This window comes from Lytechinus variegatus, chromosome 10 (genome assembly GCF_018143015.1).
Source record: "Lytechinus variegatus isolate NC3 chromosome 10, Lvar_3.0, whole genome shotgun sequence".
NCBI classification, from domain to species: Eukaryota; Metazoa; Echinodermata; class Echinoidea; order Temnopleuroida; family Toxopneustidae; genus Lytechinus; species Lytechinus variegatus.
Genome location: NC_054749.1, coordinates 28406728 through 28431643, shown reverse-complemented (window position 1 = coordinate 28431643; position 24916 = coordinate 28406728). Strand labels below are relative to the sequence as shown.

The following is a 24916-nucleotide window of genomic DNA, read 5'->3' as shown; positions in this document are numbered from 1 at the left end:
GACCCCGGATTGACAATCCGGGATGATCCGTGTTGCTTCCGTGAAGGTGTGAAAGGGGCTTAACGCATAATCTGAATTTGTCTTATTCAAATCGTGAAGAGTGATCTCAACTGAAACTAAGATTGCTCAGCCAATTTAAAATAAAATGAATTGTATTTCATAACTTATAAGAATGTTCGTTCCAATTCCAAGCCGGTTTTTTTTTGGACGGTGTGTGTGGGTGTGTGCGTGAAGGAAGTGATTGTGTGTGTGGTGGTGGACCACTGGTTGTATGACCACACAATGAACAAAATACAAAATACACAATGAACATTTGGGGGCGAAAAGTCCCTTCCTGTCGGTATACGAATGTTTGCTTTGTTCTTAGAAATAAGTGTGTTAGCTACAGTAGACATCATAGATGTCTCACGTTTCTGTGTGTGAATTCCCTTCCCGTACTCTGTACTTTCCCTCATATCCAACGTTCGTGTAAACGGGTACAGGCGTGCATACTCGATTGTGATTGGTTGATACTGGTGCAAAGAAAATTTGTGTACTTAAGCTCGCCTGTACTTTGACTTCCCGCGTTTGTTTAATCATCCTTGTGTAATAGTGGTTGATTGGCTTAATCTGTGACAAGTTCGCTTTACGTCCGCTCGGTGAAATTCATTACTTATTTATGATTGGCTGAGATTCTTCATTGGATTGGAATGCATCGCACTGAAGCACGCCATTAATGTCTATTTCTCAATTGAGCTTGCATGGTCATACGAATTATCAGGTGTTTATAGTTCTGCTCGGTGCGTGCACGTGTCTCTGTAAAATGTTTATTATGCTAGGTATGTCCTTCTTGTTTTTAATAATTAACTGCATTTTTCACATGATAATTAAATAGGTTATTAAGCACCCTTTTCGCCTTCAATTTTCTAATTTGCCGACATTTTGTTTCCATTATTTTGTGTTTATTTCATGCAGGTGAAAAAGTACCATTCAAAATGGCCGTAATATCGTTCAAGCAACTCCTACCGGGCATGTTGATTTTCTTTAGTTTCTTGAAAATGTGTTCGTCAGCAGTGGAGAATTGTGAACAAGGAGAGTTCTTCAGCAATTTCTTTGGGGTGTGCTTTCCATGCTCAGAGTTCTGCCCAGGCGCAGAAGAGTGCCTAACATCATGTCCTAATACGCTTACTGGTGAGTTTCAAATTATTGGTTATTGATAAACACACACACACACACTCACACACAGCAAAAGCAGATGGTCTTGGGATGTGACACTTTGTGTTAAGAGGGTTATCTTCCGCTGTGCAAATATCTATGATCAAGCATGACGAAAATCTAATGGTAATTATTTCTCAAAAATGGCATAAACCTTCATAAGGCTATCAAAATTACTTTATAATTCCTATATGGGAATATGGGGGGGGGGTATGATTTGATTAACAGAATATATTTCCTTTGAATAAATTGTCTTAAATACACCTTTACTCTCATTCATTGACGTTTCATATAGAAAACATGGAGATCAAACTTTAATTAACATGATTAATCAAATCCAGTTCAGGGGATATTTTGATATGCCTTTCCTTGTTAAAAAAAAATAATCGCTTCACTGTTTTGCTCCACTAAAAATGTACTTTTACCACACAAAATTCTGAAGAGGCCAGTGGATAAATAAATATAATCAAAGACCATTAAAAATAAGATGGCCCTTCAAGATTTTGTTTCAACTGTTCCACAGACATGACAGATATAACAATTTTCAGCTTGTACCACAGCAACAACAGTTAAAAAGAAATGTCACCAGCATGTTTCATGGAGAGATGCTGAATCGCAATTTCCTTTCTTTTATTGTATTCTTATCCAGAATCGGACGTTTCGTCACCGGCGTTAACATTGGCTGTTAACACGACCCCTCAACCACAGTCCAGTGAGACAGTCCTACCTTCTACCAATTCAGTTCAACAATCCAGTAACTCAAAGGCAACACCAGGAATGGACATCACTTTCCCAAAGAGAGGCAAAGAACATAACGAACTTCCTTTCTGGCTTGTTCTAGGTATCTTCATTATTCTAACTGTCTTGAGTATTTTACTCTACTTTTGTCTACGTTATCATAAGGCAATGAAGATGCCGGAATTGTGCTGCTTCCGGTCTTCTAGTAGGTCAGCTGATATAGATATAGAGCTAGGTGAAATGACCATTACGACCAACCCCTTGGACATGTTGGACTTAGTCCAGCAATCCAACCCTGACGAGAATGGCCTTGTCCAAGTGCATTACGTGGATGAAGCAGGACCCTCAAGACAAAGCCTTATTTCCACAGAAGGTACTCAAGAGGTTGGCACTGGCTGTCCTGAGGTCCGCCCCTTCCAGTCGGCAACCGTGCAACCATCCGGTATAACTCCGGTACGGGAATGCGAAACACACAGAGGAGCACGTCCATCTGATCAGGGGTCTCATCAACAATCATCCTCCCAGAAAACTCCGGAGACCCACAGGAAAATAACCGGTGAGCAAATAGAGATACACATTTCACATTCAAATATACCAAAAATAGCACGAAATAAAAGGTATTCATGGTACTTGGGGAAATAAACTGACTTACATGTACCTCTCCATATTTCAAGTAATGCGATGTATTCTACATGATCATGATCGAAAGAGAAGCGACAATATCCCTGATAATAGTGCTACAAATTTCTATTTCAAACAGACGAAAAAGAATTTGATTTCAGTGCTCTTCAGAACGACATTTTTAAAAATATTATCCGATAGAAAACAGCAAAATTATGTTAGGTCTGAGAAAATGGCATTTTGTGGAACTTAAGACATGTTGAGGGGCTGTTCGTCACTCTCTAACTTCACATAGTCAATAAAAAAACATAACTCCATTATTCTTTGATGGATTTTCGTAACCTTCATTCTATTTTCGCATTTTTTTTCTTTTTATTAAACCAACTAATCATCAGGGTGAATTTCCCTTTTCGATACCGTCAAAACACATTGGCACGTGTAGGCATTTACACTCCAGGCAAAATGTGAAGATGTGTGTTTGTTGGGCTATAAAGCGTGTTATTTTGATACATGTGCTTCATAACAAAAGAAAATGTGATCAAGCTAGTGTTCACCTTTGTCATTATCGATAGACTATTATATGTTGAGTAAATGTTATTTTTCATCTTCCTGTTCCAGATGGTACAGATGGGGTGGTTACTATTGGAGCCTCTTGTTTCCATCCACCATGCAATATGGTTCAATATATCCAACGGAATCACCAATCGGAACATGCCAAAGACGGGGACTGACAGCATCCTAAAATGAGATGGCTTCTTGCGAGTTAGAAGCTGATAGTAGCACGTCGATGCTGAAGATGACCACGATGAAGACCGTGAAGAAGAATACAAGTGTTCAGGACATCGATCGAAAGAAAGAATTGTGTAATGAATAGCAACTATATATGGTATATCAATGGATAGTGATAAGCGAGTAATCAAAAGAAGGAGAGCGGCAAAGTATGCTTTTATTATAGATTATAATGATCAAATGAACAGAATCTGAACGTTTCTGTTTGGATAGATCTTATGTCCTTTCCTCTGAATGAAATAGGGGAATTTGGTAATCGAAAAGGACAATTGGTTACTGTACTATTGCTACTTTTGAAAAAAAAATCTGCATTGTTGTGTTGTGCACTGAAAGTCAACACGGTGGAAAGAATTTATCTGACCTACGAGCTGTCAAAGTCTGCTACATACGCCACATTTTTTTTTGTTAAAGAAGCTGTAAGACGTTATTATACCATTCATATTTGGGTGAGTTTTTGTGTTTTAAATGTTCTGTGCTCTGATGAGTAGAAATCACAATTATCTACCATTATAACGCAACATTACCCACAATCATGACAATGTCACTTTTACACCGTCGTCATGGTCGTAGCCGAGACGAAATCGACCAAATCTAGTTTCAGTTCACATTGTTCAAGAGACGGTGTTACCCAGTGATTACGATTTAGAAAAGGGAGAAAGGTGTTTGTGTGTGTGTGGGGGGGGGGGGGGATTTCATTCAATTCACTGAAGTTGGTAGGAGATTTAATTTGTAAATTGTGTACATAATGTTATTATTGTTATTATACAGAGAAATGTTTTGTATATTGTTGATTTACTGTCATCACGAATTTCCAGTGTGAATTTAATATTTTATTACGTTTTATTTGCTCATTAACATGTATTTTCAGTGTTCCCACATGAAAGTAATTACTATATGGCAAATTCGAAGGCAAGATAAATTAGTGGGCAGAAGCAGTCTGTATGACAATGTAAATAATTATTAATCAAGTGTGTTACAGAATTAGTGGAAAGTAATCCATAACTATGGGATCATCTACCAGCTGCAGCCAAGGCTGCCTCCTCTGTTGACCAGTTCAAGAAAACCAATAAATCCCATCTACTGTAAATTACTTAGATGAAAGTGCATTAAATTGACTAAGCTGTTCATTCTGAGGTGTTGAATTATTGTTTCAGTGGCCCAAACATGGAGTGGTGTGTGTGTAATGCTTTAAACCGAAAGGAAAATGCACTATATCAAAATAAAAATGTCTATTGGATTGTATAAGCTTAATGATTTATCTCTACATTACAACAATTACAATATTGCTAAAATATATGAATAAAAACATTAAGAATGCATTTATGGTATTCTGTTCGAGTTAAAGTATATTTTTGCTGGTGTGTAAACTGTAAACAGAAAAACAAGAGAAAAAAAGAGTTTGTTCATTAATATCTTTGCCTCTATTACGTAAAGAGAAGACATTGCCATTGTATCGAATCTGTGCTTGAAATGCCTTTAAATATCTTTAAAGGAGTATTCCGGGCTGAAATGTTTATATGTAAGCAAATGAAGAGCTCGCTTACGAAAGGGGTTAGGTCCATTTTTCATCAAATTTGATTTTTTTTTTCTCAATGTATAGATTTTTAGTAGCTCTATAAGATGATACCGTAGAAAAGTTGAAATTCCAATTAAAAATTGAACTAAATTGGCAAAGGAAATTCACTTTTTTTTCAAAAGGGGTTAGGTCCATTTCAGTTTAGTTGCAAAAGGGGATACTTCCACACAGATTTTTTTTTACTGCTGCTGAGAGCGCATGATTGCAGCACTCCTCCAGAGCTCTTAGAATTCTATTTCATTTTGTCAGTTATACTGCATCCTATGTTTTAAGATTGCAACCAACTGATAGAGACATATGCCAGGACTTTGGTAGACAATTTCTGGAACAAATCAGCGAAGTTGAAGTGAGTTATTTCATTGGAATATTTTTGATGACATTGACTTATCTTGTGACTGAGTCAGGAGGCCATGCTTGGATCATTTTATGCATGTATATACTCCTTACTTGAACTTAAATACAACAGAGGACTTGAATAGAGGACTAATCCTATTGCTCCTCCCACACAATGAGCTGCATTCATCTCCTCTTACTGGTAATAATAGGTCTTCCAGTTTATCTGAATGAACCCTGGACTTACAATGTTCAATCATTAAATCCTAACTTTGTTCAGCAGCCCCTCATTAGGAAGCACTTTCTTAAGAGAAGAATTCTGTACAATTCCAATAGCTATGCTTCCTTCCAGATTGAAGTACTGAAAGCTGGAGATATTCATAGGAACCCTGGGCCAACTGCTAATGTTAGTGAGGAATCTGTACACACTCATGCACAGCCTAAGTACAGTCGTGAGAGTCTAATTACTATCCAGAAGGACTGTAATAGACGGCTACCGCGTGATGTTTATTCTATCATTAAGTCCCTTGGACTTAATCGTCGGAGGGCAGCTCAGCAGACAAAGGCGCGAACTCAACTTAGAGTAACATGTACATCACCTCTTCAGACATCACATTATGACCATGATACACAACAGTCACTTGCTCTTTCTGCAACAGAAGCAGGCATTGCAGAATACCATATTCCTGTTGTCGAATTTATGCCGAGGCATAACCAGCCTATCGAACACTCAGGATGTCATAGCAGAGGTATCAGCAATCTTGTACAGATACCGCGATCCCACATCAATTCTGCTGGACAGGAGTCACTCACACTTTGCACTGCCAATTTCAGGTCATTAAGAAATAAGTCAGCAGCAGTTCTGGACTATGTTCGTGACAGTAAAGCCGATCTATACGCGATAACCGAAACATGGCTTACCGAGAATGACGCAGCAGTCATTAATGACATCGTCCCTCCAGGTTACAAATTCCTGCATCATCCACGGGCTTGTCGTCGAGGGGGAGGAACAGGTCTCCTTTACAAAGATACCATCGATGTTCATGAGGTAAAGGCTGGTGAAACGAAGTCATTTGAATTTGCTGTAAATAACATCACCTTTGGTTCATGCCAACTCAGAATTGTTAATCTCTACAGACCACCATACTCTGAGAATCACCGCATCCCAATTTCTACGTTCTTATCTGAATTCAGCGAGTTTATTCAACCACACCTGATGTCTAACATTCCAATAATTTTGACTGGGGACTATAACATTCATGTTGATGTTATTGATAATTATGACTCAAGATTGTTTCGAGATTTGTTAGAATCTCTTGGATGTGTTCAACGTGTTAAAGTAGCTACTCATGTATCAGGTCATACCTTAGATTTGATCATTACTCGACAGTCTGATGACATTGTTTTAGAGCCACCTTGGTCGGACTCCTTAGTGTCTGATCATATGTCCATTTTCTGTACCCTTAATGTTTGTAGAACTCCTTTGCCGGTGAATAAGGTGTCATATAGGAAGCTATCCAATGTTAGATTAGATGCACTTAATAATGACCTTGCCTCATCTGAACTTGGTTTAAATCCACCCGATTCTCTTGATGACCTAGCCTCATCATATGATTCTACCTTACGGTCTATCCTAGATAAACATGCCCCTATGTGCTTAAAGAGTGTTAATAGTCGTCCTAGAGTTCCATGGTTTACTGATGATATAAGGATGGAAAAGAAGAAGAAAAGAAAGGCTGAAAGGAAATGGAGAAAATCCAAATCTGTCTCTGACCTTAATGCTTTTAAGACAGCTAGAAATAGGACATTATACGTAATGAATAAGGCCCGTTCTAAGTATTACACTGATTGTATCACTGATAATAGCTCAAACCAAAAGAAACTCTTTGGCATAACAAAGTCCTTACTGAACATGACAAAGAGTGATCTTGTCATACCTCCTAGTGTTGACAACTATGATTTTGTTAATGGACTAGGAGACTTTTTTTAACAAAAAGTAGTAAAAATTCACTGTGATATTGAATCATTGTTACATGAAGAGCAGATTGGTGTTGATGGGCTGCAGAGATGCTTTTCTGCTTCTAACCAGCACGTACTCTCGAGCTTCAAGTTACTATCACTAAGTGATGTTAGGAAAATTGTTATGAACCTCAGCAAAAAATCATGTTCCCTCGATCCAATGCCAACAAGATTGGTTGTTGAGTGTCTAGATACCTTACTACCTGTGCTTACGAAAATCATAAATCTCTCATTACATGATGCCAAGTGTTATTCGGGTTGGAAGCTAGCGTTAGTTAGGCCTGTGCCAAAGAAACCTAATTCAGAAGTAAACTTCAATAACTTCAGGCCAATAAGTAACCTTCAATATGTGTCAAAGTTTGTTGAAGGGGCAGTCACTGCTCAAATTCAGGAACATCTCGATCGTAACAACCTCTTCCCCTTAACACAGTCAGCTTACAGGAAGTTTCACAGTACAGAAACAGCCCTACTAAAAGTCAAGAATGATTTACTAATGGCTATGAACCAACAGAAAGTTACCTTTTTAGTACTATTAGACCTTAGTGCTGCGTTCGACACTATTGACCATAGTTTACTTGCTGAAATATTGGAAACTGATTTTGGGATAACAGACTCTGCTTTGTCTTGGTTGCAGTCTTACCTTTCCGATAGGCAGCAACAAATATCAATTGGTGACATTACCTCAAAGAAATTTGATGTTAGATGGGGCATTCCCCAAGGGTCCAGGCTCGGACCTCTCCTTTTTTCCCTTTATTCTAGTAGGCTTTTTTCGGTTATCAAAGCATACTCTGAAAAAATATCTTATCACTGTTATGCAGATGACACTCAATTATACATTTCCTTCAGCCCAGTCAGGGAACAAGAACAGTCCTGTGTTTTGTCTCTTGAACACTGTCTACAGGAACTTCGTAGATGGATGTTGAGCAGTAAGTTGAAACTCAATGATAGCAAAACTGAGTTTCTTATTATTGGAACACCTAGACAAGTGTCTAAACTAAATATAGATTGCATAACAGTTGGAAATACTGTAGTAAAGCAGACCATGGTTGCAAAAAACCTTGGTGTCTGGTTTGACTCGCAGCTAAACATGGAAACCCACATATCCAAAACATGCAAAACTGCCTTTTATCATCTCTACAACTTACGTCATATCCGAAAATATTTAAGCAGCACATGTATTGATACACTGGTCCATGCATTTGTAACAAGCAAGTTGGATTATTGTAATGGACTACTTTTTGGCTTACCAGATTCTCAGATAAACAAATTACAGCGTGTTCAAAATGCATGTGCCAGACTCATTTGTAATTCGCCCAAATTTTCCCATGTAAGGCCCCTACTCATCCATCTACATTGGCTTCCAGTACGTCAGCGAATCAAATTCAAAATAATGCTCCTAACATATAAGATACTACATGACATGGCCCCCACCTATCTCAGTGAACTCCTTAAATTAAAATCACCCACCCAGTCTTACAGGCTTCGTAGTTCCCATGACACAATGCTCCTCAGTCTCCCAACATGTAAAACAAAGATCACACTAGGTGACCGTGCCTTTATCAGTGCTGCACCCAAACTCTGGAATAGTCTCCCTTCCTCAATAAGAAATGCATCCTCTGTCAACTTATTTAAAACCAAACTGAAATCCCACCTCTTTCAAGATAGTTTTTTAATAAGAAGTCACTTTTTCATGTTTTTGATTATGTATTTTGTAGAAATAATTAATCTTTACTTATTTTTCTTCGATTAATTTAGTGATCTAAATTTTTGCGTATCCTGTTAATAATTGTTTTTCTGCTTATCTGTTATGTATTGTAATGCGCAGTTGAGTATATCCAAATAGAAATTGCGCAATATAAATTTACAATTATTATTATTATTATCATTTTTTTTTTTTTGGAAAAGAATATTTAAAATATATGAAGACAGGTAGTTTTCTTTTATACCCAATTTATATTCTCATGGTAGAGCATTATGAAAATTTAGTTTCGCTTAAGAGAATTGCAATATGGGAGAATTTGAAGAAAAAATGAATTTCGTGGAGTGGACCTGACCCCTTTTGCAACCAAACCCTTCTGAAGAGCTCATTTGTCAAAAAGGGGTTGAGTCAATTTTTCATAAATTTTATTGTTTTCTGTCTCAAATCCTCTAAACTTTTAGTCACTCTGATGATACCAAAGAAAATTTGATATTCAAATGAAAACGTGAATAAAAGTTGCAAAGAAAAATCACTTATCTAATCAAAAGAGATTGGATTAATTTCAGTTTGCTTGCAAAAGGGGTTAGGTCCACAATGATATATTTTTTTAATATGTTGAAAAAAAAATGAAGACATGTAGATTTCTTTTATACCCAATTTTATGTTCACATATTAGGGTAGTACATTACGAAATTTAGTTTCTCATAAGAATATTGCAATAAGTGAGAATAAAAAATGTTTTTTTTTCTCGAAATGATCAAAAGCGGATCTTACCCATTTTCCAACCGAACTCGTCAAATAGAGTAAACTTTACCGAGCAAAATTCTGAGAATCTTTATCGAAATCTTATAAGAATAACAAAGACATTTAATTTTTTTTCAGTTAAAAAAAACAAAGTGCTAAATTCAGCCTTATTCTCGACGTTCTAGCAGAAGTATAGTAGTAATAACAGAATTAAAAAAAAGAGTAATAGCAGTAGTCGTATAGCTTTTTATTCAAATCAAGTTTGGTTTTTTTTGTGTGTGTGGATATGGCCGTTAGACTAATCCACATTTGAATAAGGTCAGTTTTATATTCAGATGAATAGAAAAGATTGGGAGGAAAAAATAATCCAAAAGGATAATAAATAAACCATCACACACACACACATACATCTTCATATACAACCTTAGACATTCCCCTTCAATCTGTTTCCCCTTTTTATTTAGCTTCATTGTCTTATATTAACAAAAGAAAACTTATTCTCTTCTTATAACATGTATAACGACTACTTATTTCGATCATTAACAAAAAAAAGAAACCAATGAAAAAAAAAACCCTGCACAATACATTTTCTTTTTCTTTTTTTTCTTTCTCTTCTTGCTTGCGGTTTGTTCTCTTTCTTTCTCTCTCTCTCTTGTCTTATGTGTCCCAACGTCATGCACAAATTTCATTTTAACACACGATGCGTAGTCAATAACATTAAAGGAAACCAAACCCCAAGAAGAGAAGTAATCTTATTGGAAAGAGTAAAATGAGAGGAACAATTTAAAAAAAGTTTCATCAAAATCGGTTATGAAATAAGCAAGTTATGGGAGTTTGAAAACTCTTGTTTTACTGTCTATGGGCATCCTCAAATTGGCAAACGTGCTTCAAAGTGGCTGATTTTGTGGACAACTCTCCATTTGTTTTGTACACAAATTTTCAGATTTTCGTCATTATGTTTCAAATTGCATCTTGCCTCCTTCTGAGCACAACATATGTCATGGGAAAATATAATCCACACCATATATGTTAAGGTCAGGAGGAGATAATATGAAATATGTAAAATAAAGGGGAAAATCTGAAAATATGTGTACAAAACAAATGGAGAGTTGTCCACAAAATCAGCCATTTTGAAGCATGTTTGCCAATTTGAGGATCCACATAGTAAGTACAACAAGACTTTTTAATCGTCCATAACTTACTTATTTCGTAACCAATTTTGATGAAACTTTTTTTAAATTGTTCATCTCATTTTAGTCTTTCCAATAAGATTACTTCTCTTCTTGGGGTTTGGTTTCCTTTAACGTCACGGAAAATTACTGATCTATGTGTGTCTGCATAGTACAGCATCGTTTTTTTTTATCCACGGCTGTTTCATTTTCTCAATGCCCCTGTGTCTTTTTTCCGCTTCCTTTCTTTCCCTCTCTCTCTCTCTCTCTCTTGTTCCCTTCCACTTTTTGATTTTATTTTATTCCGTCTCTGTTCTCATCTCCTTTTTACACCCCTATTAATTTTATGACATGTGCATTTTAAAATGAATGCAGTACTTTTCCATGGGAGATCACTTCATCTTCGTGAAAAGTTGTATATCATTGCGGGCTAGACGCCTCTATTCTACAATTTGGTTTGTCACTAACAAAGCCATTTTGGTCTTTCCGCCCCTTGCCCAGTTCCCCCTTTCCCTCACTTATCACATCGTACATGGATAATTGTAACGTTGTTACACAAAATTAAATATTAAGAATGTGAAAAATAAGCGAAACTTTAAAATGCCTTAACTTACTACTTAAACCCTGAATTTAACACTGATGTAAACAGCTTGATGTGAACTCTAAAGTAACAACTAGGAAAAAAGTAATATAACCAGTTGTCAGTGTATTATTTGGTTATATTACTTTTTCCCTTGATGTTGCTTTAGAGTTGTAACTCAAACGCGGTTTCAAGAGTAAAAATTGATGTAAAAAAACAAACACTTAAAATTCTTGGCACGATTCCAAATTAATATGCATGTACATTGAAATGCATAACGTAATGACTGAATAACTTGTAAATAGAGAACCAAAAAAAAAATGAAACTACGATACCTATTGTGTCCTTAAGCTCTGACAAAAGATCGGTTTTGTTTCAGTGATTTTAAGTGTCATGCATTATAACTAACACTTAGAAACATCACACGATATAAAATGGCGGTAGGAACTACACTATATTTTGTTCTCATCATTCTCATGGTGGGCGTTGTAAGTTCCTTGCCGGAAAACGAGCACGAAGTCGGTGTCCGTGGCTGTGGAAACAAGACGTGTGACGTCAATGAAATCTGCGATGAGGACAAAGGGGTCTGTTTGGATTGCGCAATCCATGATTGTCAAGGTAATTTTCCATAACTGTGTGTCTATTAAATGTGTATTTCTTTTGGGTTGGGTGGTATGTTTGTGTACAGCCTAACATTGCTGTGTTTTTTCGTACCTAAGTTCTCAACGTGATTTTGTTGAATTTTTGAGACCTTGTTTGTACTGTTGGTCAAAATCTAATGGCAAACTTTTACATTAATCCAGTCTATACATCCACCCTTTATGATAATTATGGCATAATTATAACTAACATAAAGAATGCATTTTACCCTTTGTTTGTGGAAAACATTTCTATTCACATCGGAATTTGTTACGACTAAGTTTATTAAGATATTTCTCTATATACGATATGGGAATATTGATGATTGGGTGTGTCATACGCATGCAATCAGCAAGGCGCAGAAAAAACACCATCAACCTCCACACAAACCACCCAACATAAACCGCCTCGCACTAAGATAAAGGGGAAGTTCACCCTGAAAATTAAGTTCATTGGAAAAATAGCAGAAAAAAAATATTGGTGAAGGTTTGAGAAAAAGTTATTCGAATTTTACTTTTTGGATTTGTGACTTCATAAGCGAGCAGCTGCCCTTAGGTTATGTAACATAAAATGCATAAATTTCAATTTTTCATGGTTCATGATGACTTATTATTTATTTTATTTTTTTAGCAACGGGTGTGAAATGATTTGTCTATTAATATACTGAAGGTACAGAAAAAACATTTTCATTTTTCTGAGAAATTGACATTTCATTGACTTTTTATTACCATATAATAATGTAGGAAAGCTGCTCGCAAATGACGTCACAAATCAAGCTTTTACTATTTGAATAACTTTTTTATTCTTTGATGGCTTTTTCTCAAACTTTCAGCAATATTAAAAAAAAATCACCTATTTTTACAACAAACTTTTCTTCAGGGTGAACTTTTCCTTTAAGAGTAAGTTTATCCTGACCAAAAGTTTATAGTGAAAAAACAGAAAAAGAAAGATTTAAAAAATATTGGTAAAGGTTAGAGGAAAATCCATACAAGTTTTAAAAATGTTTTTAGAACTGAAATGTGTTTGATTCGTGACGTTATCAGATAGAAGCTTCCCCATATTATATCACGTAGTAAAAATCAAACTGTCATTTTCTAAAAAAAAAGATATGTATATCTAATGGTTTTTATAGCCCCTTCAGTATATCAACACTGAGACAAATTATTTCACCCTTCTTCCTGAAGGATTTTTGAGTCATTACAAACAATTAATTTTTTTTTTTTGGGGGGGGGTCAGCACGTATATGACGTCACAAATCAACAATTTGATGTTCTTATAACTTTATAAATATTTGACGGTTTTTAATTTTCACAATTATATTTAATGCTTTTTCTGGTATTTTTACAAGAAACGTTTCTTCTTGGTGAACTTCCTTTAAGATTCACCACAAAACATGTAGAGTTCTTTTCAACTCTCATTTTACACGATGTTTGAACAATGCATTGTATTTGCCAGCAATGCAGACATGCCCCTGGATATCTTCTTTTTGGCATTAATTTTATGCTATAAATAATAATCAAATTATGGAATTTTCATTTCAAAATCACTTATTTCAAAATCTTGCTTTTGTGATGGAATATTCACAGCATAAGCATAGTAACACAAACCCAAAGCTCTACCCACATCTGTATCTAATCCAGTGTTTGATCCAGGGTGTCAACGTGCCCCCCCTTGAGAGTCGTAATGAAAAAAATTACCCAATTGTGCCCCCTTTTGAATGAAAGTCAGGACCCTTATTTTGCTTGTATTTTTAAGGTGAAAACCCTTCTTGTCTATTGTCAATAAATTGTCGAAATAAAGTTAAGAACGAAGTGACCATATTTTCTTGTTTTATTTTATTCGGGAAAATGTAGAAATATTAAATAAACCTGTTTTATTGTATAAGAAGTAAAAAGTCCCAGAAAATCATGGTATCGGAATAGCAGAAGACTGTGCCTATGTTTTTAAATGTTACACTGCCTGATTTATGTTGTAAAGTCATCGGATTATTATCAAATTACAGTTCGATTTGTCATGGATGAACAAAGTTTCGAAATTTGTTGAGATAATTCATGTTCATGTTGTGAAGGGACTCACTGTGAGACTACATTTTCTATAAAAAGCTGTTATGGGAGGTGCAGGATATTTTAAAGCAAAATTATAATGAAGGTTGAATAAAACCATACCAAAATGATGGTTAAAAGGAAATATGTTTCGTAGGCAAAGTATTGGGTAGAAAACATGTTTTATATTTTAAATTTGTATACAACGTTGTGTAAAAATTCATGCAACACTTGGCGTCATTTCATCTTACGGAAATGTATGTACTGTCTTGTGGGTAATACTGTTTGATAGGATATAAGGACCGGTATAAAAGAAAATGAATTAAAGAACGTATGGAAGTGAGAGTGTTGATTAAAAGAGACGTTTCTAATTACAACACTTTATGTGTTGATATTTGTTTTCCTCTTTTCCAGCCAACTGTCACATTTAAGGTCTACATGTTGTCTATGAATCAAAATCTGTACCAAGATGAATATCAAATGAAAACAAAATCAGGATTGACCTATCAGGTTCATATAAATCAAACTCGTTATTACATACACAGTTCAAAATGCAGTTTAAGGGTTTTTTTACAACGCTGTTTACTATATGAACCTTACAGTACAGTAGTTTCTTTAAAGGGTTAGAACAAGAGTATGCTATTTTTAACTACAAAGTTTAATTTTCATTATTTAATTCTCAATAAATTAAGTATGGTTGTTTAAACGACTACTGAAAGGTTCCTGCAGTAAAGAGCATTGTGTAAACAGATGTAAGTTTTGCAGATAAAAGTTATGTTTCTTTCCACAGGAAACAACGGTTTGAGCAATACTGATACAACTAGCGAACTTGATCAGACACCAATGGCCACCGAGATATCCGAAACACGGTGGCCATCCACTTCCCGCAAAATCGACAATACAACAAACATGACAAAGGAGCCGGAACTGAAGAAGGATGTTCATCTTCCCGCAACCCTTGCTCTATGTGGAGGCATCTTGGTGATCTGTGCGGGGGCGTACATCTACGTCTGCCATCCGCTCGGCTGTCGATCACAGAGGATCATGAGAGAACGAGAGGAGATGGCAGGAATTTATTCAAAAGGAATATACCAAAAAGGTAATTTTTTTTTCAAAATTAAAAAAGTATGAGCAGTCTCGGATATAAGCTGTCAAGGGGGGGTTGGACGATTTTTTCTTAAATTTTTTTAATGATTCGACGATGAAAAAAAATCAGTTTATCTTATTCCCAGAAAGACGCAATTTGCCTCCCCCTAAAAAGTATGAGAAGAAGTTTAAAGAAGAAGATGGTAATAGCAGAATAAACGCAGTCATATATGAGTAGGTTCGGATGTATAGATGGGGGGGGGGGTGGAGGAATTTTATCAATTTCTTAATAATCTTCTGACAATAAAAAAATATAAAAAAAGAAACCCAGATGATCATACTGTCATATAAAAAGGACGCAATTTACCTCACCAAAATGTGAGAACATAGACGAACAAAAGATGTTTGTTAGAAACATTACTTTGTTAAATAATATATTTTCCTTGTGTATTTCACCTGCGGTTTCTAAATATAGACATTTTGAAGATAAAAGTAAAATCTTAACGATATTCATTTTTCTTTTTCATATTATTTGATCTCTGCAGAAAACGATGAACCAGTGATGAAGGTCCCGCTACAGTATACCATGCAAACAGATGCCTACACAAAGTCAACAGTGTAATTAAACACAATGAATTTTCGATTACTCCCAAGACTACTTCTAACCTAGACAGGAATAAGACGTCTTTTTCTGGGATTTATTAACAATCTCTGACATTTTTAAGTGAGTGTAGCCAACGTAGTTCAGCGGAACAACTGTTGTTAAAGATACACAAGCTTTTGGTCTATTTTCAACTCACCCCAAAATTTTCCAGGAACGCTCACTCTTTGGGTGAATGTTCGAATGTCTTTGATTTCGATCGATATAGACCCCAGTTTATGAGCCATATTTTTTATGATTATGATACGGATTTCAAATATGAAATGAACATCGGTCTATCATTACAAATCACATGATCATTTTGAACATGTATATGCGGGTAGAGCAGATTAGTTTACATTCATTTCCTTTTACAAATGCAAGGAACTTTTGGAATTTTACATTGCAAGTAATAACTACCATGCAATCTTTTAATACAAATATAAATTTCAAACAATCTTAAATTTCCGTCTTTTCGCATCCAAAACTAAGATATGAAATGTAAAATGACAAAGTTCACTATGGTCCTTTCAGAGCCCTAGGAACGATTTTTGGTTGGGAGTGCTGGCTTGGAATGCAAATTTTACAAGCAAAAAGAGAAGTCTTCATTACAAATAAAGGTGATTTAGGTTAGATTAATACTTTTTAGCATACCTTAGATATTTTTATTGATTGATTGATTGATAACGAATTTTCAATTTCAGTTGTCAACAAAATTGCACAAAGTAAAGCAAGTCATGATTCATTATAATGAAATAGAATAAAATATATTGTATTATAAACCCAGTACAAAGAAATAAAACAGTTATTTTCTTTGGCGAACAAATCGTACACATAACAAGCACAAAGGACAAAAAAAAAGAAAAATAAAATCCCAACATGTTATTGGTGACCTTGATTTGCTACCCTTGTATTTGAACATACAGGCATCCATAGATATTTTCATTTTTTTTATTTCTGTATCCTTACTGGATAGAACACACGTGTACCACAGTGTGGAACACAATGTGATATCACCTTCACACTGATGAATTAAAGCATTTTAACAGTGTGAATCAGATACTCACAAAGTCAACCATGTGAACACACTGAACAGTCACACTGTCGAGGTGTCCACAGTGTGGAAATATCTTCACACTGTTGAATTTGAGCATTTTAACAGTGTGAATAATTTCACATAATACACTGTGTCAACACATTGTGTCACACTGTGTTTTTTCTCCAGCAGGGATATTTCAACCGTGCACGTATTGAATTCAAATTAAATCTTGATGTATAATATCATTCTTTTTCATTTTGTTCTTTTTCTACGTCTGTGGGCCTATGGAGGCCAGCATATATAAAGTTCGCACAAATAAAATAACGAGAGTTAGGTCTTATCCATATCATTCACCATGTTCATGAGCCTTTGGCGTCTAGTTTTACTCTAGACCTGTAAGCCAGTTCGTAGTTCCTTTCTGCGCATGAATGATCAAAAGATTCTACGCATGATCAGAAGAAGGTAATTTTGTACTAAAGTAACATGGTGCTTTAAAATCTAATGAGGTAAGCACCAACTTTGATGACTTGATTATTTATATATTCTTTTGAATTGTCGTTTTCATTTATATCCACAAAAAACAACAATGCTTCCACGAACGACTGGTATTTCACAGCTTGTCAAGTACATTGTGCAACATGCTAAGATATACATTCAAAGTAGGAATGCAACAAATACCTTCATTAAGTGTTTATTGGTGTGCTATTCTAGTCACCTGGTCTATTCAATTTCTTCATCCTGCTATGTAAGGCAAGCTTACGTAATATCTTGCTTTGAAATCTGCCTATCATGATGAAAGAAATGAAAGATCATTTGACCAAAATTGCCCATGAAGTAACTACGAACTGGTCTATTATTGGTTTAAATGTCAAATATGAGTCTGTTCTTGAAGACTATTATTCTATTGTGCCACCCGCCATACCATGCATTGTACGGTGGGTGGCAACGCCCAAACTCTTTATTGCAAAGAATTCTTTACAGAGAAATACAAATATCTAAAAAAAAAATGGGTCAACAGGACTGTAATGATATAGGGTAAAATGCATAATACAAAATATGTTTCAACAAAGGGTATTTTTTGAAACACCGCGGGCTTGTTAATGATGATAACAACAACAGCAGCAACAACAAGCAGTTGGATCTACCATGGACGTCCATGGATCTACATAGTGCATTTTGCAAGACGATACAAATCGCAGCTAATATTACCCTAGCCTCTTGTTGAGGCCCTGGCGGCTGCTTCCCAAGCGAAGCAGAGCACTACTAGAGTTTGACCACATAGAGCTGCAGATCTATTATGATCAGGCCACGGAGATTAATTGCACGATCAAACACCACTTTTCGGATCGGGGTGGCATGTACAATCACCCCCACACACTTTTCAAGAAAGAAACGATATTTCTTGAATCATCAAAGTTATTAATACTTCTTTTAATGAGTAGATTCATCTTTAAATGCAGTAAAAGTGCTTAAATTGGCGAGGTTTCCGTATTCTAAATACGCAAAATTTTTCACGCAATCGCTCGGCTCTCGCGTTCAATTTATTCTTACAAGAATTTGGCCGTGACAAATCCTTACGTTTAGGCCTAATTTAGACGTTGAAATATAACTTTGATCATAAAGCAATCAAAACATTCCTTAAATTTCATATCATTTCATTTATTTTCACTTCTAATAACTATTTATAATATGTTTTGCTCCATACATCTTCATACATATAAAAGAAGAAAAACATGTATATAAAATAATCAAGATAAATTCACCACGGGGGGGGGGGGTAGTCTTATACCCTATGCATTAAGTTTGGTGTACAATGAGTTACTGATGACATTGATCATAATAATCAATATCGTTAATGTAACACTTAGGCATGTATAAATATAGGACAGAAATATTTCCCACATATTTTTTATATGAATGACTTTAATATTGCAGTTTTCATGTTTTTAGTTTTTAATAAAATTATACCATCTAGTCTTTCAACATTTTTCAAATTGAATTCTGATGTTTAATATGCGAAAGCCATTAGATTTTCACTTGCCATTTGAGAGAACCAATACTGGTATCAATTCTATATTCTTTAAGGGTCCTAAAATTTGGAATGCATTACCTGATGACATTAAATTAAGTGTATCACTCAATTCTTTCAAACAATTATTTAAACAAAAATATTACTTATAAGATTATCAGGCTTTGTTTGTTCAAGTATCGTGTAGGGTTTGTCTTGGAATATTAATGATATATCATCTTTATTTTCTAGTTATTATGTTAAAATGTTCATTTTAGAATGTGTTTGTGCTTGCATTTTGGTGGCAGCACTGTATAAGACTTGATTCTTCTAAGCTGTCTCCACATTCTTATTTTGATATTTTGTTTATTACTGCATATTTATGTGTTTTTTATGAATGAAATAAATTGAAATTGAATTGAATATCTTTACAATTTTATTTATTTTTATAGGATACTTCCAATTACATTAATTAACGCGATAATGTAATACATACTTCAAATACGAATTTTGCTAAAAACTTTGAAAGTTGCATCAGCCCCTAATATAATCTTAATATCATGTTCTTCTTTTATATAATCTTTTCCTTTTCATTTGCGTTATTGTGCCATTTTTGCATTTTTGGAGCAGCATTATATTGTGGGATGTGATGGCCTTAAATCATTTATAAGACATTATCTCCGATAACCATGATCTCATTTTTTTTTTAAAATTCTCATCTCACCACTAACCATGAGTAAATGAGATTTCATTAAATATATCTCGACTGTTTAATCATTTTTGCTCTCTTTGATGAAAATTATATTTCTTTTCCCTTTTCTTTTTTTTTCTTGATTTCTTGATAAGTTGCCCTTGATATCCTCTGATTTATATGCAAATTATTTAAAAGCAACTTTGTCCAGGCTCTCTCATTCTCACTTGCCACATTTCTCCCCGAATTCCACACCCCTTGAATCACTTTTGTCATGTTTTTGGGCATCATTATGTCTTCCTTATACTGAAAATTTGCTCACTCGTTTCGTTTGCTCAGTAGTTTATATCACAACAAAACCATTGCAATAAAAGTCGTATTAGACCTGCACAGCAAAAACTGATATTAACCGGTGTACATAGAGGACCACACCATTTATTTTACACCGGTGTTAAATTGGTGGTGTTAGTTTAACACCTATAGGTGTTATTGCAACACCTTTGTTGTTACATTTACACTCTTTGGTGTTATGTTTAATCTCTAGGGTGTAATTTTAACACCTCAGTGTGTGGTCCTCCATTAACACCAATTGGTGTCAGTTTTAACACCGCAGTTTTTACAGTGTGTAATTGTCATCACCATAAGCATGATAAGTGATGAATGGCAATATATTACGTAAACGGTTATACACCCCCGTATACATACAGCCCGTTTATCATGTTTATGTGATAACTGCAGACTTAAAATACGTTTCTGGACACCATTATGTCTTCTATTTCCTGAAAATGTGCTCGCTCGCACGCGATACAAACTGCATCCATAGTTTATAATTATAGCCATCGAAAAAAAAGTCATAGGCCTTTAATGTAAAGATGATAGTATTATATACACGGTCAGTGGCGTACCGTGGGTCACGGCATTGGGTGGGGGGGGGGCACCAGCAAAAATTTCGGGTCACTTACGGAGCGCGCGAAGTGCGCTCAGTTGTCAGGTAATAGAGATATTTTAAGGACATGCAGTGCCATCGAACGAATGTGTATCTCACTGATTAAATAATGCGAGCGCGAAGCGCGAGCTTAAAATTTTTTATATTGAGGGCTAAAAATTGACATTATAAGCAAATTGTTTTGTAATCATGATACTTAACTGTCTCGTTAAACAAACAATGCGAGCGCGAAGCGCGAGCTAAAATTTTTGTATATACTGACCCTAAACAAGGAAATTTTAAGGATTATATTTTAGAATCCATTAAGAGTATAAATATCTCACCATAGTCATCTAATGCTAGTGCCATCCTTTGCTGATTTTGTAAGAATTACATCTAAACACAGTCATGAAGCGCCTTTTGTAGTCATGTAATCATGATTATCATACGTATCTTACTAATCAAATACTGCAAGCGCAAAAGCGCGAGCTGAACATTTAGGAAATATAGACCTGAAGAGGGGCATTCTAAGGGTTGTTTGTAGGAATTCTCTAAGACCCTACGTATTTGACTAACCAAATGATGCGAGTGCGAAGTGCGAGCTGAAATTTTTGTATATATTGACCCCAAAACATGGATATTTTAAGGACTAGTTACGAATCCATTAAGTCAGAGTATACATATCTCACCATAGTCATCTAATGCGAGTGCCAAGCGCTTGCTGATTTTGTTAGAATTACATCTTAACACATGGAGCACTTTTTGAAGTCATTGTAATCATGATTATCATACGCATCTCATTAATGAAATATACTGCGAGCGCGAAGTGCGAGCTGAAAATCTAGGAAATTCAGACATGGAGAGGGGCATTCCAAGGGTTGTTTGTAGGACTTCACTTAGACCCCACGTATTTCACTAACCAAATGATGCGAGCGCGAAGTGCGAGCTAAAATTTTTTGATATTCAGATCAGAAAAATTGACATTTTAAGGACTGATTTTAGGAGTTCATGAAGAGCAGAAATCTCACCAATCCACTCATGCGAACGTTAGCACGGACAGGAAATGTTTTATATTAAGACCTTAAAATAGGGCAATAACTTTCAGTAGTCATCAAAAAGAAGAATATATCACTACTCAAAACAATAATAACTCTAATTGCGAGGAAATATATTGTTTTGTTGTATATTGATTTGAAAACGGGAGGCTTTAGTACATCAGTTTTAATTGTCTCGTTAAAAAGTCTATGCGAGCACCACGAACAATGAAGACACAATTAAGCAAATAATGTTTCATAAAGTTGAGAAAATGCTTCTTATGTTATATAACATAATATAACACTATGATAAACAATTTCTTCTTTCCCCCACTACGTTTCTCTTCCCTTTTCCCCGATTTTTTTTTTGGCCAGCCGATTGGGGGGGGGGGCACGTGCCCCCCATGCCCCCCCCCCGTAGTTACGCCACTGTACACGGTTCTACCCCATGTTTTAGGTGTTCTCAAAAATTTGAAATTTCATGTCAACTTTGCTATTATCCGCCCACCCATGCACCCGATCGGACCGGATTTACGCCAGTGAGTTATATACAGAGCCCCAACGAGTGCTTCTGAGAGAGAACCACCTCTGTGTTTTTGTGTGGACTCTGTACACCGTGCTAACAAAAATGACATTTCGCAACGGCGCCAAAAACATTCCCCAAATATATTGCGAAATATCATACCTGTGCATTCCCTTGAGTTATTTAAAACACGGTAACTCTTTTTCTATACTTTAGATATGTTCACAAACTTACTTTACATGGTGTGGTCACGAACCTGCCGGCAGGGACAGAAGTCAAAACGCAGTGAAATTAATAATCCAAGAAGTAGTATAGGAATCCGCATATAATTATGCCTGTACCTGTACATTAGTATCAAACCGTACATAATGCACACCTCATTGAACATGTTTAAAATATCTATAAAAATGGCGTTCGGAATTTGATCATGTTAAAAGTCTACCCTTTAAAGGGATGATGTTTAATTAAAGCACAGTGTCATCGCCAATAACAAGCACTGTAAAAACGTTGTTTAACATTTCAAACACGTTGTTTAAGCCCGTCACTCAATCAGCTGTTGTGTAAATGTTTTCTAAACAAGTTGTTAAAAAGTTTAAACCGTTAAAAAAAGTTAAACCAATTTGTTGTTAGAGTGACGGCCAGGCTTAAACAACTTGCAGTTTGTTTTTGTTTTTTGTTTTTTCTACTATGAATGTGACAGTTGCTGTAATATATATTGCAACCTGTTTTACTGTATGTAAAAAAACCCAAACACGATGGATGAAATGAGTGTGTTTACGTTTGAGGATTATATATATATATACATTCAATGTTTATCAGTTATCTGACGAGGTATTGGTAAATTTTAATGCAATATTTTTGCCAATATAGGGTGAAACCTTGTAGAAATGAATTGTGCACTTGGTTCCTTTCCCCCACGACTTTTAATCAGATCAATAGCTTGAAAATATAGGCTATATATTAAACTGAAAGGAAAGGAATATCAGAGGGTGCGGAATGTTGTTACTACCGTCGCTGATATACAGTCCTTTTTCCTTAAATAGTTGCAAAAGGATAAGAAATATACAAATGTGTAATAATGTATTCAAATGTGTTGCAATTTCTCGTACAGACGAGTCATTTTTAGGCAGTAGTTTCTAAGTAAAATGATTTAAAGGTTAATAACAATTGGGTAATATTATATGACCAATAGAAAGAAGGGTCCTCAAATGAGACATACTCAGGTTAGAACTTTTTCAAAATAATGCCTACTATAGCAGGATGTGCAAAAGGAAATTTATAGACCCCTGTATAATAAAAAATGAAACAAAATAAAACAAAACAAAATCTCCGTATTAAAGTATGGCACATTCTCGGGCAAATGGAAATGCAAATAGAAAATAGCTTTAATTATTTGCAAAGTTTCATACCCCTTTGTTGTGTACTCACAAACGTAAAATGAACAATTCCGATATCGAGACAATTAAAAAATACTCACATTTTCATTTGTTAGAAACTTTTTTTTAATGTCTCTTACGAATGAGTTTCCAAATCTTATTCCACTAAGAAATAATTCTCAATTTCTCAGCGCACGCTGTGGATGAAATTTGTTATTTTTCCTACATGAATACAATTAATTAATTTTTATAGGTGTAGTCCGTGGATACATAAATGCTGGACGTGTTTCTTCCTCAAAATATGAACGAAACGTACCATTGTATCGATCCGAGAAAATATGAAAACGTTTAAGTCTTTTGATATGTTGTTGAATATACATTACAAAAATGAAATGAAACAAAATTAAATTATGGGGGATTATTTGACAAATGCTATAAATATATTTTCGTAAATTCAGGCTTTCTGCATCGCAATTTTTTATATATTGTTTGCAGCATACTGGTTGTTTTACATTTATGGTGTATATTTAGTTCAATCTGTGTCACTGGCAGGGTTAGCACGTTTTAAACGGTGTGTTTTAACAGACCCTTAAAAAACCCACACGTTTAAAACACCGCATAGACATGTGTGTTGTAAATATTCATGGATGTGAATTTTGATGTTTTTTTTTAATATTTTTATTTTTTAAGTGGTGTTTTATTTTCTTCTAACTAAAACTCTTTCTCAATACCACACATATTCACCTCTCATATACCCCCCCCCCCCTTTATTCTCTCCTCCATTGCTTTGTCATGTTCCTTTCCTCCCTGTTCAATTTTGTGCACATCAATCCATAAGAATATTCTCATTTCAACAAGCTTATCTGAATGTTCTGCTCACTTTTGGACAGGGAAAGAAACATTATTCAAAATTAGCTCAAATACATGTATTAGTTGTACCTGAATGACATTAAAGTGTTGCACAAGCATCATAATATTTTACAAATAGACTCAATCTTTAAAATTTACATTGTACTCTTGTTGTACACATGAAAGCAGATAAAACTTTGCACTTCGTAAAGATGAAAAAAGTACTTTAAACAGTTTAAGATAATCGCGAGCAAACCTTAACCCTATATTCTCAGGGGACCTTTACGACCCCCTCAAATATTTCTATGATAAATCTATAATACGACAGGGCCATGTCATATCGTTCATGACTATTTTGGGGATGTGTCTTTGGGTATGCAGTCATGATATAACAAATGTGCGTCTTAGACACTGAATTGCTCAAAAACATGATTTCATTTACAAATCCAATGTGAATTCTCGCCAAAAATTATCTGTTATTATTATTTGTATTTTTTTGGTAATGATTGGAAAAATTATTGACAGTAATTCCATTGAAAATAATCACAAAAAAATAAAGAAACGTACATAAGAAATATTTTAAGAAGGTTAAAAATATTTTT

At 35.1% G+C, this 24916-nt stretch overlaps 3 protein-coding genes across 3 annotated transcripts; all 3 read left to right on the top strand.

Moving 5' to 3' along the window:
* Nucleotides 1-471: 471 nt before the first annotated feature.
* Nucleotides 472-4650, top strand: LOC121422957. Its single transcript, XM_041618206.1, has 4 exons — nucleotides 472-818; nucleotides 955-1170; nucleotides 1844-2488; nucleotides 3172-4650. The coding sequence occupies exons 1-4, from the start codon at nucleotides 716-718 to the stop codon at nucleotides 3282-3284; spliced, it is 1077 nt and encodes a 358-aa protein (XP_041474140.1). The 5' UTR covers nucleotides 472-715; the 3' UTR covers nucleotides 3285-4650.
* Nucleotides 4651-5112: 462 nt separating this feature from the next.
* LOC121423181 lies at nucleotides 5113-7246 on the top strand. The gene has a single exon (XM_041618497.1). The coding sequence runs from the start codon at nucleotides 5427-5429 to the stop codon at nucleotides 7239-7241; it is 1815 nt and encodes a 604-aa protein (XP_041474431.1). The 5' UTR covers nucleotides 5113-5426; the 3' UTR covers nucleotides 7242-7246.
* A 4146-nt stretch (nucleotides 7247-11392) lies between these two features.
* On the top strand, nucleotides 11393-17153 carry LOC121423360. The gene is made up of 3 exons (XM_041618715.1): nucleotides 11393-12080; nucleotides 14934-15242; nucleotides 15775-17153. Exons 1-3 carry the CDS (start codon nucleotides 11897-11899, stop codon nucleotides 15849-15851), a joined length of 570 nt encoding a protein of 189 aa, XP_041474649.1. The 5' UTR covers nucleotides 11393-11896; the 3' UTR covers nucleotides 15852-17153.
* Nucleotides 17154-24916: the final 7763 nt, after the last annotated feature.